The 19,828-nt window shown below is 42.3% G+C and overlaps 1 protein-coding gene across 6 annotated transcripts in view; it reads right to left on the bottom strand.

Annotated features, from left to right (window-relative positions):
• Positions 1–19,828, bottom strand: part of zzef1 (zinc finger, ZZ-type with EF hand domain 1) — a 139,891-nt gene that overhangs the window by 24,835 nt on the left and 95,228 nt on the right. For 4 of the 6 annotated variants that reach the window (XM_078422362.1, XM_078422366.1, XM_078422363.1 and 1 more), the window contains exons 43-51: positions 19,095–19,227; positions 16,824–17,020; positions 14,731–14,850; positions 14,221–14,412; positions 12,783–12,883; positions 11,183–11,318; positions 5,878–5,907; positions 2,393–2,752; positions 636–779 (exon numbers count right to left, since the gene is read on the bottom strand). In XM_078422362.1, coding sequence (XP_078278488.1) covers positions 636–779; positions 2,393–2,752; positions 5,878–5,907; positions 11,183–11,318; positions 12,783–12,883; positions 14,221–14,412; positions 14,731–14,850; positions 16,824–17,020; positions 19,095–19,227 — 1,413 coding nt within the window. The remainder of the gene's footprint in view (positions 1–635; positions 780–2,392; positions 2,753–5,877; positions 5,908–11,182; positions 11,319–12,782; positions 12,884–14,220; positions 14,413–14,730; positions 14,851–16,823; positions 17,021–19,094; positions 19,228–19,828) is intronic. The other 2 variants (XM_078422365.1, XM_078422367.1) reach the window with 1 other exon arrangement.

The following is a 19,828-nucleotide window of genomic DNA, read 5'->3' as shown; positions in this document are numbered from 1 at the left end:
ACAGTGCTTAGAAACAATGCCATGCAGCTCAGAAATAGCCCCTTGGTCCACCATGTCTATATCAGCCATCAAGCACCCCATCTATACTAATCCTATTTACAGTTTCTTTGGCGCGTGATATTAGTCCTAGATCAGTGACCAGTTCACCCATTTAAGTTAGAAGGTTGTGGACTCAAGTCCCAAGTGTCTGAGTACATAGCATAGCAGGTACGCCATGCACCATTGAAGTGTTGTACTTTCATGGTGCTGTTTTCCAAATGAGATAGTAACAAATGTGGTTGCAGAAGACACCATATCACCTTGAAGATAAAGCAAGCGAGCATTCCCGGGCATTAAGCATTTATCTTTGACCATCTTTAAAACTTAATTAGGTATTTTGCTCATTATGGTTTGCACAAGATTACCGGGTGACAATTAACACTTGTGTTTCTGACATTTGAACAGAGACCACACTTCAAATTAATTCACAGGTAGCTAAGCACCTCTGGATGTCTAAAGGATCGGGCATGTATGTGCTTTGTTGCATATTAATGTGTGCGGAACAATGGCTTCGCTCTGAGAAAAGTTTCATATCACGGTTCACTTATAGTAGGCCTGGTATGGTAGCACAAAACATACAACATCTCCTGCAGTACCTCATTTGTTGTATTATTGTCGTAGGGATGCTTGGACTCTCTAATCTGAACATCCATTCCTGGCTCCTCCATAAATTGACAGGCAGTCACTGCTAAAGATCCCAGGATGTTCTCACTGCAACTGAGCAGCACTCTCTGCAGAATCTGACAAAAAAAAAGCAGCAGAGGAAAGGAAACAATGAGCATGAGATAATGGACCAGAACTTCACACTCCACGCCCGCACCAATGCCTCGAGGTAGCCGAGCATTCCTGGCATCCATCACTGGCATCTTTGTTCTGCTGCCAGGATTTTTGTGTGCTCTTTGTGGGGCTGAACAGGGCAGCATGAATTGCCATCGGCATACTGTCCCTCAGTGAAGGACGTCTGCCCACTGGACCTGTGCTGGAATAATCCTGGTACTAACACTGCAGATGCCACCCGAATGAAAGAGGAAGAATCGTCTCCTACGAGAAAGTTAAATGCAGCTTATTTATTTAAATTACAGACAACGTTCTTAGCTGCCTGAAACATTAAATAAAATTTGAACAATTTTTTTTTTTTAATGAGTTAAAAAAAATAAAAATCCACCGTGTTACTTGTTCGTTGATAACAAAGGCATTGACAAGCATTCGGTGACTTCGATGGCAGCAACAGCGTCAGTAGGCCACCAGCCTGGGGCATCAACATCGGTGTGGCAAGTCACATTTGCTACTCTCCTACTATTCTGGACTGCATAACGTTTTTAGAAATTGGAGAAAATACGAAAAGTGAAAAGGGATGAAACTGACATGGAAAAAGAGGAGGCAAACCACAAGAGAAAGAGAGGGGGTGGAAAAAGAGGGGCATCACTGGTGAATATATAGTTTTCAATCTTCACTGAATATACAAGGCTCAGCCTTTTGTGGCAGGCGACATTCATTAAGAACATAAACAGGAGCATGAAACAGTCAGCTAGCCCCCAAGATTGCTCCGCCATAATAATTAGCTTTTTCATTATTCCATCTAAAGTGGTTGCACTTATATTTTCCCACATTATTTTCCACATGACAAGTTCTTGCCTCCTCACTTATCCATTATATTCCTTTGCATGGTCTTTGTGTCCTCCTCACAATAGGATTCCCAGTCTAATTTCATATCATCAGAAAATCTGCTTACAGTGCACTCAAACTACGTAAGCAGCATCTGTTACAAATAGGTGAGGCTTCAGCACTGAGGTAGGTCCGGAGGATGGGCAGGGTACGTGGCTGGAGCCAGGTTGCACAGGAACGGTTGAGTCTGCTTGCAGAGCCAGGTGGGGTCAAGATCACGAAGCCCGGGGTCAAGATTAGGAAGCCAAGAGTCTGGTAGGTAGACCTACAAGCTGAAGCTCTTATGAAAAATATAACCAGAGAAGGGTTGACCACTGAACATCATTGCAGTTTTGAAGTCACCTTAGATTTTTTTCTCTCTCTTGTTTATCATATTGTTTACAGTGTACTATGTTTACATATTCTGTTGAGCTGCAGCAAGTAAGAATGTCATTGTTCTATCTGGGACACATGACAATAAAACACTCTTGACTAGTGTACCTAGTGTGCCTTCGGGTACCTGTGTTTTTTTTGGTCAGGCAAGCTGATACCCCTATCTTTCAGGAAAATAAGGACTTGGTGCACTTTGTCTCCCAATTACTTTATAGCTCCCGAATGTATGGGTGCAATTATGCAAAACTTTGCAGTTAGCCCTGCCTTACTAAACTTTGCTTTGAAAAGTTTGCAACCCTGAACGTTCATCACCAACCTTTTCCCACAAAGGTTTCTCCTCCAGCTGCATGAGCAGGTCAAGTACGTAGGCCATGTGAGACGGGCAGCTGAGCCCCAGCACTTCCTCTGTGATGGCCACCCCACTCGGCCAGTTGGCCAACAGCGAGGCCAGCACGTGCCTGGCGTAAAGAATGGAGATGGCTTCGTTGACCTTGTACAGGTAGTCACGCACTGCCCTCTTGCTGCGCGTCTCCAGCTCTTTGTGCAGCAGCATGGAGCTTTTAGTGCGCCGCTGCTTCGCAAAGCTGAGCTGCAGGTCACTCTCCGTATTGGTGATGAGCTTCTGCGAGACAGGATTGCTCTCTTCTATCGCCTTCTCGCAACGCAAAGGTTTGGACTGTATTAAAAAAAAGGAGGTTAAATTCTCCTATATAATGGACAACACAAACTGAAATCAAGTCAGTTTTTCCACCATCAGTGCTATTGTTCAATTTAACTCTGAACAAATTCAGATTATGAATGCTTCAGCAATTGAAGATTTAGAGCTTAGCGTCGAAACAAAATAAACCACGGTCAAATTTTTCCCAATGCTTGAATGTTTATATTAAGAACAATCCCTTATTTTCATCCAGAAATCTGTGGCCAGTGTCCACGCCGATCATCACTTGTTCATGCTAGTCCTATGTTATCCCACTTTCTCATCAACTCCCTACATGCGAGGCAATTTTACAGAGGACAATTAATTGACAAACCCATACGTCTTTGGGATGGGGAGGAATCCGGGACACCTGGACACAGGGAGAACTTTCAAAGACAGAGACAGTGCCAAGGTCAGCATGGAACCTGGATCTCTGGCGCATTGAGGCCGCAGCTCTCCCAGCTAATTTGCGATTAGTAAATTTCAGTACAGAAAGATTTTTAGGCTTTTTCGGACAATTTACAGAGCCAATTATCCGACAAACCTGCATGTCTTTCGAGTGGAGAAGGAAACCGGAGCACCCGATGAAAGCCCACGCTGTCTCAGGGACAATATACAAACTCCACACAGACAGCGCCTGTAGTCAGGACCAAACATTGGCCTTTGGCGCTGTGAGGCGCCACCCCCTAACTACCTGTTGAATTTTTTTTAATAAAAAAAGTTGTGAATGGGCACAATTATGACAAATGAGTTTCAATACCATAACGGCAAATAAGTGATTGTCTATTCGAAACCAGAGGATATTACTAGGCCATTTCCTAAAGGGTCAAAAGATTCAAATGGGGGAAGCCCTACGAAACCTTTGACACCACATCATTGACCTTTAAAATACGATAGATATATAGTATATAATCTGGACCCAAAGATTGAATTACTCGGCCGAGGATTCTGCAATCACTAGAATTCGGGTACAATTCAACTGTTTCACATTCCTACGGTGGTTGAAGATCTATTTACAAGAACTTAGAGCTCTGAAAAATGGAGACAGGCTTTTCAGGTGCAAAGTCAGGAAGATTTCTACATGACAGAAGGAACTTAAACACATCTCACGGGTAGGCTTACACAGGACTGAAAGCTGAAGGTTTTTGCAAGGAGAAAAAAAGGACAAGTGTAATGATCGATGCTATTCCCTGCATGTTATCTGGTGAAAACCACACCCATTGTTCCTTTTAAAGCACTGAATCCACTTTGCAATTCATGGAGCAGCTTTGACCACTGACGAGAGGGGGATCCTTTGGATGACATTCCCTGTTGTAGAGAGCAAGGAGACTGCACTGCAGTTGTACCAGACTCTTTTCTTCCAGATGGTCATGATTACAGCTTCTAATGTTGCCTGTCTTGCCGTCTTCTTGTGGATTGACAACTTAAATTCCTTTCTACCAAGCTTTAGAATTACACAGATATCTTCTGCTCCCGAATCCCTGATGTTTTTCCCAGCTAATGTTTTTAAACCCCTGTTGGTCTGAAGTGGCCACAACATTGTGGAATGGAGTCAAGAACACTTACATCAATGTGTTTATTCCAATGAGTATTGACTGCCTTGGTTTCTGATGAATTTCCATCTGTTTCTTGGTTCAATGAGGCAAAAGCTCTTGGTCTTGACCTTTGGGGAATCCACATCCACATAAAGCAAGTTGACATTTCTCCTGAGCTCTTTCCACCCACCATCTATTATTTAGGTCATGTGACTGGTAGATCGGCCTCCAAATGCTTTGAGTGCACCGCGGTTAATTAGCTCTTGGAACTGCTCTTTGGTTTCAAAGCCAATCCAATGCTTTCTGGCAAAGAAGGCAGGGGTCTCTTCACAGGTTCAATGATGGTGATAGCCACGGAAGATATAAAATGGAGCCAATTTCTTTTGAGAACATCCAGATTTGATCAGGAATCCTTTCCAAGGTTTATAGATTTGTTTTGACACTGGCATGCCATGGACATTCTGGTGCTCTGTTTGTTGGGAGTGGCCAGCTCATCTGTGAGGTCTTGACTGAGAATCACAACCTTTGGAGGTCTGTGAGACCCGTATCTCCGATCTTCTCGTGGCGTTTTTTTTATGACTGGTTGGTCTGGTGGAGATAACAGCGTATTATGCAGCGTATCCAAGTCACTGGCGCCCGTCATGGTTCAGGTGATGTGGACGTCCTGTGGCCTCTCAGTCAGACCATAACAGGTGTCAGAGCAATGTCCCGAGAGTTGCCACGATCTCAAGTGTCTTTTTCTGATGGAATGGGTTATGTCCAGGTCGTTTTCTATTCATTCTGTCGGAACAACTCCGCTGGAGTTAGCTTTCTATGTCACATCTTTGCAAAGCTGGCAATGAAACTACCTAGGAGGATCAGTTCGTACACCTGAGACACAGCCAGAGTTTTCAAAGAACTCAAAAATCCTGTAAAGGATCCTGTAAATCACCGGCAAGCTAAAGTCCAGAGCACAAAAACTTGCCCCGAGATCAGTTGGCAAATGCATAAACTGTGGCTGACATCACATAGAACATTACCCACCATACACTGCAAGAGATGAAGATAAGAATACAGAATTCACAGCAGTTAGCATATTGCTTCCCATCCTATTCCTTTGGATAATTTAAGGTTCAGAGATTAGCCCTGTCATTCTATTACTTAACTCATCAATCTCATGCCAGAGGGAAGACTGTACTTTCAACATTTCATTCCAGGAGTACAGCAAGATGAAGATTTTTGCACAAAAAAAAATTCATTCCGTTTTCCCCACTCTGTCTATATGCAAATCTGCTTTAAGCAAGTTCATGCTGTATACTCCCAATTTATGGCTAACCAAAACAGGTCAACTTGGTTACAGCATGGTACTCTCTCATACTGTTGGCACAGAAGCTCACTTGCAAAATTGTTGACTTTAACTTGCATTTTGTTCAGAGTTGCATATAAACAGAAAGCAAAAAAAGAAAAAGGGAATTTGGTTTTCAGAAAGCTGCATGTAAGCCGATCACTTAAATATGCAATAAGATTTATAGGCATGCGCTAGTTGAGGTGGCTTTGATGTCTTCATTGTGGAAATGTCTGGCCACTTACCAGTGTGCAGGCCTTTCCCATGATCTTGTGCTGTGGAAAGGGGTGATTTTGGTGAGTTCAGGTTACAAGGGTTCTGTCTTAATTTTATCACAGAATTATCATAAGATGTTATTAATTGATTAGGTTACTTGAAATAAAAGCAGAAAATGCTGGAAATGGTTTGCCACCCCTTCAACAATGAATAGGAAAATAAGAACAGGTTTACTTGTAGGATCTTCTTTCATCCAAGCAACCCCTTCAACTTGCAGATACTCATGAGAAATATTGCAATGTCAACAAAATTGTCCTGTTTGAGATTTTTCTTTATGACACGAGACATTCACATGCAAATTTTGTTCGCTTTGTTCAAAAGTTTTCTCAAGAGACTTCACATTCCCAACAGTATTTGAGGGAACACATTGATGGAAGTGACATGGGTCAGCATTGTGGAACCCCTACCAAACAACATGGTGGAAGAATCTTTAGGGCATGGAATAAAGCTGTCCAAGACGGATTGGCAACTTCCAAGAGGAACAAAGAATGCACAACAGATGCTGGCCAGTGATACACATATTCAAATAATGAATTTTATATCAACCTCTTGTCACTCATGAAGAATGAAAATGACTCCGTCGTTAGAATATATTTCTTAGTCCTGGCAAACAGCCATGTGACAAGTCAGGTCCATGAGAAGAGAAGCAAGTCATCCACAACTAAAGATGTCACTCTGAAGCAGTTCGCTCCTCAACAATTAACATTTCCTGGAGTAATATGACCAATATGGTCACCAGTTCCAGGGATGCCCTGGAGGTACCTGCTAAATATTGGACTCAGTTTTTACTTATTTCTTTAAGTATATCAACAGATAGTAATGTATTCTCAATTCAATAAGTTATCTGGGAAATGCCATTTTGGCATCACATAATTGTATCGCCCTTTGAGAGAGTTTCTCAGTTGTCTCACAGTCCTCTGTTTTTGTAGACTTGTTTCCAAGTAGAAATCAACTTGTTTTTGAAGGGGAATGAGGCGGAGGAAGATGGACCATGACACCCTCGCCAATTAACTTTGTTCCTTCAACTCTCCTGCCTGCAGAGGCTAGAGCTGTCATGCTAGCAGATCAAGCAAACATTACGTTTGAGTGAAAGGAGTCAAAGCAAGTCGATGATGGCGTGCATTTATATAGCATGAGCAGCTCACAAGGGGAAAACCCATGTAATGAAAAGATGTGAAAATAGGGTCGAAAAGATAGGTCCAAGGAAATGATTTCAAACAAAAAGATGCAAGAAAAGGAAGTTTGGGGAAAAACAACAAAGGCTCTGCTAGTGCCAGCGAGAGAGTTGGGATGACAACCAATGCAAAGGAGACAAGAATCTGAAAGGAAAGCAGTGGGTCAAGGAGTAGCGTGAGCAGCTCGATGGATAGGTCTCATCCAGAGAGGACCCTGCAAACAGGGACTTCACATAGCATGTGAAGATGAAAGTGACAGATAAGTGGCAGAACATTGCTGGATAGAATACGGCTGGCTGCATTTTTTGTAAAGTGAAACTGCGGAGTCACGTGCATAAATAAATAATGCATTGAGTATTTCATGCATATCCAGTAGAAAAACATCCCAATGCAACAGAGGTGCCCTTGGAAACTTAGTGATGGACAAGATACGGGGTTCATCTTTGGGTTCAGTAGGTATTAATACTGTATAACATCCTGGACCTCCATGACAGCGAGCATCCAATCCAATAGACAATAGGTGCAGGAGGAGGCCATTCGGCCCTTCGAGCCAGCACCACCATTCAATGTGATCATGGCTGATCATTCTCAATCAGTACCCCGTTCCTGCCTTCTCCCCATACCCCCTGACTCCGCTATCCTTAAGAGCTCTATCCAGTTCTCTCTTGAATGCATCCAGACCTGGAAGCACAATGTTTCAAATTGTGTGGCATACTGTGCAAAAGCTCCTGCAAGACCCAAGCAAACTCCGCTTCCCTGTGACATTTTACAGAGTCAGCTCCTTGATCAGCACTACGAGGAGGATTTAGGCCAGAGAAATAAAAATCAGGTCAAAAATTGTAATGGCAAAATTCAATTCCAGCATTTTCTGTTTCATTTTAGATTTCCAGCAAGCATGGCCTTTCTTTTCATCTGGTTATTCCGTGTGCAATACAGTACAATCCAATACTACATTCTTTATTTGTAACATTCACATAAATTGATAGCACCGCAAACATTTAGTATGGTAGAAATCTGGTAAACGCCCAGGGAATAACCATTCCTTTTGAACCTGGGTTTCAATCCCACAAGCAATTTTTTGAAAACTCACTGGCTTTAAAGAAAACCACTAGGAAGCTCCCACAGAAAGAGACAACCTCTAATCTTGAATGCTACACTACAAACAATCGATAAGAAACCAATGTACAATGGGTGATGCTAAGGGCCTGCTTTTGCGATTCAATGCCTGTGACGAGTGGTGACCCACAAGGATTGCTACTGGGATCCCTGCTGGCTCTAATATAAGTGAATGTCTAGGAAGTGAATGTGGGAGGAAGGATTAGCAAGTTTGTGGATGACTCAAAGATTAATAATAATAATAATACATTTTATTTATATAGCGCTTTTCATATACTCAGACGCTTTACAGAGATTTTGAGAACATAGGGGAAATGAATAAATAGATAAATAAGTAAATAAATAAATGAACAGAGAAAGGAGACAGAAGGTGAGGTGACCTTCAGTGGTTGAAGGCAGTACTGAACAGGTGAGACTTCAGCGATGTTTTGAATGTGGTGAGTGTGGGGGAGTCTCTAACGGTTTGGGGTAGTGAGTTCCATAGGGTGGGAGCAGCGATGGAGAAAGCCCTGTCCCCCCAGGATCTGAGTTTAGTCCGGATGTGGGGGGATAGGAGATTGGCAGCGGCAGAGCGGAGGGTGCAGGTGGGAGTGTGCCTGTGGAGGAGGTCGGTCAGGTAGGATGGGGCCAGGTTATGGAGGGCTTTGTAGGTTATGAGGAGGATTTTGTACTGGATTCTCTGGGGGATGGGGAGCCAGTGGAGTTTATAAAGGACGGGGGTGATATGGTCACGGATCGAGGTGTGTGTGAGTAGACGGGCAGCGGAGTTTTGAATGTATTGAAGTTTATTGATGATTTTTGAGGGTGCGCCATAGAGGAGGCTGTTGCAGTAGTCCAGACGGGAGGTGATGAAGGCGTGGATGAGGGTTTCTGCAGCTGTGGAGGAGAGGGATGGACGGAGACGGGCAATGTTTTTGAGGTGGAAGAAGGCTGTCTTTGTGATGTGTTTGATGTGTTTGTCGAAGGAGAGGGTTTGATCAAGGATGATTCCAAGATTCCGGATGTGAGGTGAGGTGGATACTGGGAGACCATCAATGTTGAGGATGAAGTTTTGGGTGCATTTGGTGAGCATTTTTGGACCAATGATGATGATTTCAGATTTGTTGCAATTGAGTTTGAGGAAGTTTGATTGAAGCCAAGATTTTATTTCAGTAATGCAGTTTGTCAGTGTAGAGTGTGTGGTGGAGGAGATTGACTTGGTGGAGATGAGGAGCTGGATATCATCGGCGAAGCAGTGGAAGTTGAGACCATGACGGCGGATTAATTGACCAAGGGGGAACAGGTAGAGGATGAAGAGGAGGGGGCCAAGGACTGAGCCTTGGGGGACACCTTGGGGGAGGGGAGCGGTGGGGGATTTACAGTTGTTAATGGACTTGGTGGACTTGTTGAGAGTGTGGAGGATAGTCTTAGGCTGCAATAAGAAAGTGATGTGTTGGTGAAACGGATAATAAATGCCAGATGGACTTCAATCCAGACAAAGGCAAGAAATGCATTTTGGGAGCACTAAGGTACACCTTGAATGGTAGGGCGTTGAGGAATATTGAGGAACAGAGGGACCTCAGAGATCAAGTACATAGAACCTTGAAGATGGCAATACAGGTGGACAATGTGGTCAGGAAGGTTTACGGGATACTGGCCTTCATTAGTCAGGGCACTGATTGCAGATGTAGGAAGGTTATGCTCTCACTTAGTATCGATAGGGTATACTGTAAGGGGTATCGAAAGGGTATACTGTAAGAAAGTTCTCTCCATATTAGAGATGGTAAAAATAGAGAAGATAGATTTACGGTAAGTGGCAAGAGATTTGGCAGGGATCTGTGGAAACAATCACCCAGAGAATGGAAAGTACCTGGAGTGCACTGCCTGAGAGAGCAGTTGAAACTGGGGCGCTGACAACACATTGAATTGTCTTGATTAACAATTGTGTGGGAAAATAACTGCAGATGCTGGTACAAATCGAAGGTATCACAAAATGCTGGAGTAACTCAGCAGGTCAGGCAGCATCTAGGAGAGAGGGAATGGGTGACGTTTCTGGTCGAGACCCTTCTTCAGACTGAAGAAGGGTCTCGACCCGAAACATCACCCATTCCCTCTCCCCAAGATGCTGCCTGACCTGCTGAGCTACTCCAGCATTTTGTGATACCTTTGATTAACACTTGAATCGTTTAAACCAGAAAGGGCTATGGAGCAAGTGCTGGGTGATGGGGTTAAAATGGAATGGTGCTTATTGGTCAGTATGGCTAATTTGGGCCATATGCCCTGTTCCCATGCTGTTCGATTCTATAGTTCTCTAAAATGCTAACTATTGAATTGCACCTTGATTCAGAGTGATTTCAAGTAAAATGCATCTGTTGTGCATTATAGAATTGACTCTTTGTCCTTGCTTACTCCTTATATCAGACAGGACAGTATGTTGCCATATGGTAGAACCAAGGAACATCAGATGCTGGTTTACACAAAAGACACAAAGTGTAGGAGTGGCTCAGCAGGTCAGGCAGCACGTCTGGAGAAATATGGATAGGTGATGTTTTCAGGCCGGGACCTTCTTTACAGTCTAAAGAAGAGTCTCGACCCGAAACATCACCCATCTACGTTCTCCAGAGATGCTGCCTGACCCGCTGAGTTACTCCAGCACTTTAACTCCTTTTATGTTGCCATATGGGCCCAACATGTTCAACCTATTGAGAATTTTGCACTTCAAGAGTCTTCAAAATAAAAACTAATACTACAAACAACCCCAAGATTTACTATGGTGTTGATGAATTTTCTTAAGTGTATTCTGAGATCATAGTATTTTTATAGTGTAACTATTATATATTCAGCAGCTAATTACTCTGCACAGGGCTGGGAATTTCCTCCTCCATTCTATCCCTCTTGAATATTCATATAAATTCTTAAGAAATTGTACTTTGGGCATAACCTGATAATTTACAACATTTAGATTTTTTTTCTTAATGAATAATGAGTAAGGAAAAGAACACACCACACATGGTACAATCATCATATCAGTGTCGACTGCTTTTGTGTTGTGGTCTTCCGTGTGCGAGGTTTTGTTCGGCTGCCACTTCATCGACATGGTCTGGATGGTCTCATCTGTGGTAATTACATGCCCATCAAATCTGGGGAGAGAAAAAAGTTTACGTTTCATCCTCAACCAAAAGGTAGAAAAAGAATGCTCCAAGACAGTCTTTACAACTCCACAATGTGTTTAAAGGGCTGAAGACATTTCTCTGGCATAAAGGTAATCTGTGGTGGTGCAGTGAGGTTAAAATATATAGTACCCAAAATTCATGAGGTTTAATAAACTAAATGTGAAGATTCATCATTCCGTTAAAACTCAGCAGCTGCTGCAAATTCATCCCTCCCCATTCTTCACATCCTGCTACTTTAGACACAACATGTAAGAGTTTAATCCAGACAAATGTGAGGTGAGGCATTTTGGGAGGTCAAACGCAAGAGGAAAGTATACAGTAAATACCAGGACCTTCAAGAGCATTAATGCAAATCCATCATTCCTGGATAGTGGCAACACAAGTGTATAGGGTGGTAAAGGCGATGCATGGTATTGCATGCCTTCTTCAGTCAGGACACTCGGTATAAATGTTAACAAGCCAAGTTGCAACTGTATACAATTTTATTCAAGCCACATTTGAAGTGGTGTGTTCAATTGTCATAATACATGAGGAAGGGGAGGTGGTAGAAGCAGATACAATGGTAATATTAAGAGGCATTTAGTAAGACACATGAACAGGCAAGAAATAGGGGGATATGGACCATTGCAGGCAGGTGGGACTTGTTTAGGTTGGCGTCATGGTTGACAAAAGCACGGCGAATCACATTCATGCGCTGTACCTTTCAATGTTTTATGATACTTATAGACAACAGGTGCAGGAGTAGGCCATTCGGCCCTTCGAGCCAGCACCGCCATTCAATGTGATCATGGCTGATCATTCACAATTAGTACCCAGTTCCTGCCCTCTCCCCATACCCCCTGCCTCCGCTATCATTAAGAGCTCTATCTAACTCACTCTTGAAAGCATCCAGAGAATTGGCCTCCACTGCCTTCTGAGGCAGAGAATTCCACAGATTTACAACTCTCTGAGTGAAAAAGTTTTTCCTCATCTCTGTTCTAAATGGCTTACCCCTTATTCTTAAACTGTGACCCCTGGTTCTGGACTCCCCCAACATCGGGAACATGTTTCCTGCCTCTAGCGTGTCTTATAGGTGCCTAAACAATAAAAACAATCTTTTCAAAGTATCACAATTCAAAGAGCTAAGGATGTTTAAAATACGTGAGAGCATCAAAGACAATGTTATACATTCACACTTGAACAAAAAGAAAACCACTCCTTTACATAAACATCATGTTGGCAAAACAACAGTAAAGGTTGAACACTTGCATTTCATTTCTCGCATTCAGTTTGCACTGCCCACCAAATCACCTAAAGACGGAACGATTTCTGGAAATTTTCAGAAACATTCTGCAGTTAAATTTGCACTGGCTCTTAAATCTTAAACACACCACAGGGCTCCAACAGCAAAATATTGATTGGTGTCATACAACTTAAATATTCTATACTCACCGTTTTTGAACTTCAAGGAAGAAGGAATCTGTTTTTCTCATCTGAAGTTCGTACATGGCTCGCAAAATATGCAAAGGTGCATTTAGAGCATCGTGTGTTATCTAGAGGAAAATATTTATTACAATAAAAATATTCCGTTTATTTTCCTTACTAAATGGAATAGCAGTGTGTTGTCGGAAAGAACTAATGTGAATTCAAGGACTCAGCAATTCCAATTTGAGATCTATCTTTAATTACATGTTTTCTTAGATTCCCAATACAACATGCATCAAGTATGAAGGACTAGATGAAACATGGATCAGGCCTCAATGGAGTATATTACAACTCTGATAATCTGGCACCTGTGAGATTTTAATTCTGCTGAACTGGCAGATTCTCTGGACTACTGGATATTACCCATTGTAGCATACCAATGCATTTTGTATTCATTCTGTTTAAAATGACACGTCCTAGTATAATTACATTTTCCAATAAACCCAGTGCATTTAAAGGGAGTTAAATGCACTGGGTTTATTGGAAAATGATCAAGTAGTTAATTTGTGGAACTCATTGCCACAGGGGGCTGTGGAGGCCGTCAGTGGGTATTTTAAGACCCAGATAGACAAATTCTTGAATAGAACGGGTGTCAAGGGTTATGGGGAGAAGGTGGGAAAATGGGATTAGGAGGCAGAGATCAGCCATGATGGAATGGCAGAGTAGACGCGATGAGCCGAATGGCCTAATTCTACTCCTATAACTTGTGAACTAGTGAAAGTCCTTGATTCTGGGAGAGGACTTGTGGTGACAGGTATAAAAAAGGGAAGAGAATTAGGAGTGACATTAGTGAAAACTCTTGTTTTCCTAAACACAACATGTGGATGGAGTCTGGAATGCACTGAATGCAGTTGTGGTGGAGCCTTCAAAACAAGTTGATAAATCTATAGTGAAGGGGCTGGACACGCAAAACTAGTGAATTGTTCTGATGTAGAACTAGGACATGATGGGCTGCATGACCCTCTACTGTGCTGCAATCATTCCATGATTCAAGTCACACCATCTTAACGTGTAAATTGCCTTTTCACCATCACAGGGTCTAAATTTTGGAACTAAAAAAAAATCATCTAAATCGACCCCAAAGTCTTGAATTTGGCCAGAAAGATAGACATATTGGAAGTCTCTATATATTTTTGCTAGAGTTGTATATTCAATACAAATTAAGACTCCAAATATATTCATTAATATAATTATTAGAGGCCAAGTCAATGGATATTTTTAAGGTGGAGATTGATAGAGTTTTGATTAGTAAGGGGGCCAGCGGTTATGGGGGGAAGGCAGGAGAATTGGGTTGAGGGGAAAAGATAGATCAGCCATGATTGAATGGCTGAGTAGACTTGATGGGCCGAATGGCCTAGTTCTGCTCCTATAACTTATGAACATGAATATAAACGTGCTTCCTTACCTGGAAACAAATTTTTGTGGCTTCATCAAGACCTTCCAAAGGATCAGGCTTAGTTTCGTCCAAATCAAACACTGAGGAACTGCTCTTTGACTCGTGATCTTGAGTCAGTTCCCGCTCCTCTGATTCCACATCAGTCCCTTCAGCACTGGCACTGCTCTCTTTTTTTGATGAGTACATCATGATCGACAGGGTCTTGGTCAAAACAAGGAGGAGAATAATTTTCATGTCTATCCTAATTTTTATGCCCATCACTTGCATTTTATACTTCTAGATCTACTTATTTTACTACATTTCTTAATACACTGAAGATTATAATCTCCCATTTCGTTATCACTGGGAAAGAACTCAGCCACTATCCAGGCAGTTAAAGGTACAAAATTAGGTGAAGCATATACAAATCTATTGTAAAACATCACAAATTCTGGTGATTATGTTTGCTATAGTCCATTGTCTACAAATAGTTACATGACAACAGTATTCAGAAAAAACATCAATATATATTGCTCTCACCTCCAGATCACAAAGCAACCACAGCTTACTGAACCCTGTCCCTTTGGTGCATTTCTTCTCCAGTAATTTGATCAAACCAGACTGCATAATGATCGGATGGATCTCTTCCATACTGTGCTTCTGCAAAATAGAAACATGAAAACTACCAATTCACAACAGTTGAGGGAATTCTCATCAACACTGTAGTCATATTGACTTGTGGTGAGCAAGTCACAAACACTACTTACTCGAGGGCAACAGTTAGATTTGCAGCATTGTTCATCCACACCACATATTCATGACATCTGTGGGGGAAAAAAAGCTACTCTAATCTTCTAAATGCGGATGTACTACATGGGAGCCTGGGTCTTTCCCAATTGAACTCATGTTTTAAATTTCCTCTTTCCTTTACTAAAGCACGAATCCTCAACCCAACACCTTCATCGGTTATCCAACAGACATCAGAACCAGTTTATAAAAAGGCTAGGATCCTAATGTTACACAGCACTCTTCACTTGAATACTTCCAGTTCACTACAACAATAACTTCTTAATAATCATTCCATTTAGATACATCATACTTGGGTACTATTTTTATATTTAATATAAATATCATATTTCTATAAATATTCGTTTTAAGGTACAAGTATAACACTCTTGATTCTATTGACTATTTTGATGCCACTAGTTGAAGCTCATTTTCCACTCCTTCCTTTTACTCTTCCATTCCAAATTTACCTTTATATGTCTGAATAATGATCAGTATTTCATGAACCATTGTTCTTTTATATTATTTCACCCTTTTGAATTGTATCACATGCAAATAATGTCCATTTGATACAGAGGGAGAAAAACAACACAAAAGTGCTCAAGCGCACACGGAGAACAAACAGTCAGAATGAAAAGGCGCAGGCAGGAATGGGTAGAGGGTATAACACAGAAGAGAGTTTAGACAAGGAACAATCACAGGCAAGTAGACCGAACATAAAAATGTGTCTAGATTTTAACTTTCGTGACCCATCTCTGGTATCTACTTGAAATTTGGCAGAGATTTAGATAAAAAATCATTGGGAAGGAATTCATAACTCGTCAGTGCAAAACGTTGCACACTAATTAATTAAGCTGATTAGAAAAAGTCACAGCACTCCAGCCACGTGCTCTGTCAACCCAGACGCCAACCATGGGCTCCGTCGACCCAGGCTCCACCCGCGGAGTCCGTTGACCCAGGCTCCAGCCACGTGCTTCGTCGACCCAGGCTCTGTCAGCCGTGAGCTCCATCGACCCAGGCTCCGTCAGCCGCGGGCTCCGTTGACCCAGGCCCCCACCACGGGCTCCATCGACCCAGGCTCCAGCAGCGGGCTCCATCGACCCAGGCTCCAGCCACGGGCTCCGTCAAATCAGGCTCCGCCAGCTGCGGGTTCTGTCGATCCGCGAGACCCCGCACTGTCCTGCTGCGGTCCCGGCTTCTCCGCGGCTTTCCGGGAGCTCGGAGAGAGAATCCTGAACACGCACTGCAGGGTTTTGCCAGGATTTACTCCAGGACTTTGACCCATCAATAGTGAAGGAACAGTGACAACTGGGCTCCCTGCCTAGCTAGCCTAAAACAAAGCGCGTGATTGGTCAACTGGCATCCGACTCAATGACAAACGTGCTTCGATTGGACAATTACTACTCAGAAAATTGACAAGATTTGAGTTTTTTTCCATATTTTAAAAATATGTGCAGGTTTTCTTCTTGACGAGTTTCAGATATAATTTCTATAATATTTTTACACAATATGTTATAAATACAGGTAGATATGGGATGTGAGTCACGACATGAAACGAAAAGACACTTCATCCCGTGGTCTAAAGTGCAGGAAAGAAACAAAACACACAGGACAATACCGAAGGAATGCAAAGTCATAATGTCATCTGGCAGGGAAACAAGCTCTTTGGCCTATCAAGTCCATATGTAAAAGTACAAAATTGACAGCCACACTTGTAAATATAGAAGACAGATAGAATTGCACAGCAGAAAAGATTAAACTTGTGAGAACTTCATCTTGAGAAAACGTGCAACGTGCTGGAGAAGTAATTTTTTTTTCTAAAACAGTATATTTGCACAAGTTATTACCTGCAGCATTTTGTAGAGACCCTTTAGAGCTAATGATTGCAGCCAGGTTGCCTCCACTGCATCTGGGAAACTGCTGTCCATGTTAGTCTGCAGTAGATGGCTGTAGATTAACATGAAGTGCTGCAGGAACTGGATAAGCTGAGGTTGAGTTGTCATCCATTCAGGCTCACAAACCTGCGTTAACCGATAATCTTTCACTGTTTCAGGAAAGAGAAAAAGCAGATGTTAAAAAGTGGGTGGCTAATACAAACATCCAATTTGAGAATTCTCGGGTCTTCCATTTTTTTAATGATCATTTCCTATCATTGATTCTAATTCTTCCTTTCCCTCTGAATTTCAGTTGTATGTACAAATTGATCAACGAAACAATCAACAGGAAATCAGCAGAGCTTGCAAGAAGAAACTTGGTTAACAACCTAATGCATCTGTTGGCAGCTGCCACCTTGAAGAACCCCGTTTTAAAAGGGCCCCGGTAAATAAAAGGGAACACGGGAACAGGACCTTTCACTCTGCAAGGCCTGGGGCTGCGTTTTCATGCTCTCTTTTACTCTCTGGGGCTCCAGTTCCCACATACATTCTCTCATTCACTGGGGCTTTGGCCCCACGCTCCCGTTCATTCCCTGGGTCTCTGATTCCCACACTCCCTTCAAAATCATCTGGGTCTATTTCCCACCCTCCCCGTAAACCTCTAGGCTTCGCTGGATAATATATTATTATTGCTTGCATCAAAGTGAAATAAAATGTGTTGGAAACATAGCAAAACAAAATCAGTCGGAAAATGTGATAGTCCAGCAATATAATCCCAAACGAGCAAAATTAATGGAGTTTTTGTGGTTCAGGTGAGATAATTGGGCAGGGAAGAGGCAAATGGGAAATAAGCACCCTCATCAAGGAAAATAAGCAGTGAATAGGAAATTGAACAAGCAGTTTGAAAAAGGAGACAGTGGGAACTGCAGATGCTGGAATCCTGGAGGGATTCGGCAGGTCAGGGAGCATTTGTTAAGGGAAATGAGCCGACATCATATCGGCACGGGCCCAATTTTCAGTCTGAAGGTTGGGGGTTCCAAACAAAAGTGGGCAGAGGTTTAAGACGAGATGGAGGAGTTTGAAAGGGAATCTGAGGGTTACATTTTTCGCACAGGTTTGCTGGCACTTAGAGTGAACTGTTAGAGGTGGTGGAGGAGGCAGGAACAGTAACACCATTTAAAAGGCATCTGGACAGGTACTTGAATGAGCAAACCACTGGCAGATATGGAATCAATGCAGGCAGGTGGGATTAATATATTAACAGGCATGATGGTCGGCGGAGACAGGGTGTGCCAAAGAGCCTGTTTTTGTGATGTCCACTTGAAAAAACCCAGCTGTTTGGCAATACTGCTGATGCCATGGGAGTGGATTCAAGTATAGTGTTTATGTTACGGCGTTCACAATTCTGAGGGCTGGACCTTATTAGTCATAGAGAGATGGAGTACCAAAACAGGCCCTCTGGCATGCTGCACCTGCATGAAATTACACTCCCAATATTAATCCCCTTTCATTAATATTAGTCCACTTTCATTTTGCATAAACAGCGGTACAACATTAGCAGCCTTCCAATCCTCTGGCCCCATGCCTGCAGCCAGGTAGGGTTGAAAATTGATGGTCAGAACTGGCAAATTTTCCTCCCTTTCTTCTACAGAAGTTTAGGCTTGCCATTTTGTTTCCTCCAGATTTTTTTTATCTTATCAGGCTGGATCACAGATTTCCTCTTTGTCAAACAAACTTGTGTTTAAAGTGGACATCTTTTCCAATTTGGCAAATCTTGTAAAGATACTCCATCAATTCCAATTTAATTGGTAACTAAGTAGCTCAAAGAAAATTGTCCATTTATACTTTTCTTCCTCTTGTACTAGACATGAAACGGCAACCCTTCAAAATCTTTTATCTGTATTCCTTTACTTTATTAGAATAAGCATTGTGATGCAATCTTACCTTGTTTATTTTACTAGTTCCTCTAGGAATAAAGCCTCCTCCTGCTGCACCAGGTAATAATTCAGCTTGGAGACTTGCTTTTAGGGCTAAATTAATGACTCTTTTGCAACTGACTCCAGGGAGGTACATAGCAATGTTCATTAGACTTACTCTCCGTTAGGAAACAGCTCAAGACCAACTAATGGTGCTGCTGCTGATAATGCACTTGACAAGTTCCGTCTTGAGGCCACGTACCTAACTCGCCACTGAAAGCTAGTTTCAGTGAATCAAAAGTTCTTGTTAACAATTATGAATGCTCACCCGTTTTACGCTTGCGAGTCTTGATGTCGATGACCACAGCTTGGATCTTCTCTGTGAAATGTTTCAGGACGATAACATCATGCGTCTCATTTGCATTGTCTATGTAAACAGTATGCGTTCCCCTGCATAATACCTGTTTAAGTAGAGGGTTTGCATTTTAAAAACAACACCGAGCATAATATTAGTACATGGTGCTTAGCTCCAGTTACTATGCAATATTATTTTGGTTGGTTGTAAGAACTGAACAAAATCTGCCGTTTACGCGAACGCTTGCATAGAAACCTCTTTAGAACAGGATGTAGAAGTTAAAGACGATTCCCCTGGATTTACCATTGAACAAAAGCAGGGCCGAGCTGTGTCCTGCACACTTTCCCTCTAGATCCCTTCATCTTCTCAGCATCCAAAAACCTGTCCGTCACAGACTTGAAATCAAGGTTTCAAGGTCAGTTTCTTGTCACATGTACCAATTATGGTACAGTGAAATTCAAACTACCATATAGCCACACTGAAGAAAAGCAACAAGGCACACAACTACATAAAAGTTAACATAAACATCCACCACAGCGGATTCCCCACATTCCTCACTGTGATGGAAGGCAATAAAGTCCAATCTTCCTCCTCTTTACTCTCCCGAGGTTGGGGCAGTCAAACCAACCGCAATCGAGGCGATTTTGGCAATTATGTTCTCAATTTAAAATACTATAAATGTTTAATACCATGACTTCACCTTGGCA

Source organism: Rhinoraja longicauda, chromosome 26 (genome assembly GCF_053455715.1).
Source record: "Rhinoraja longicauda isolate Sanriku21f chromosome 26, sRhiLon1.1, whole genome shotgun sequence".
In the NCBI taxonomy this organism is placed as follows: Eukaryota; Metazoa; Chordata; class Chondrichthyes; order Rajiformes; family Arhynchobatidae; genus Rhinoraja; species Rhinoraja longicauda.
The sequence above is the reverse complement of the archived record's forward strand: the minus strand, read 5'-3'. Positions and strand labels throughout refer to the sequence as shown.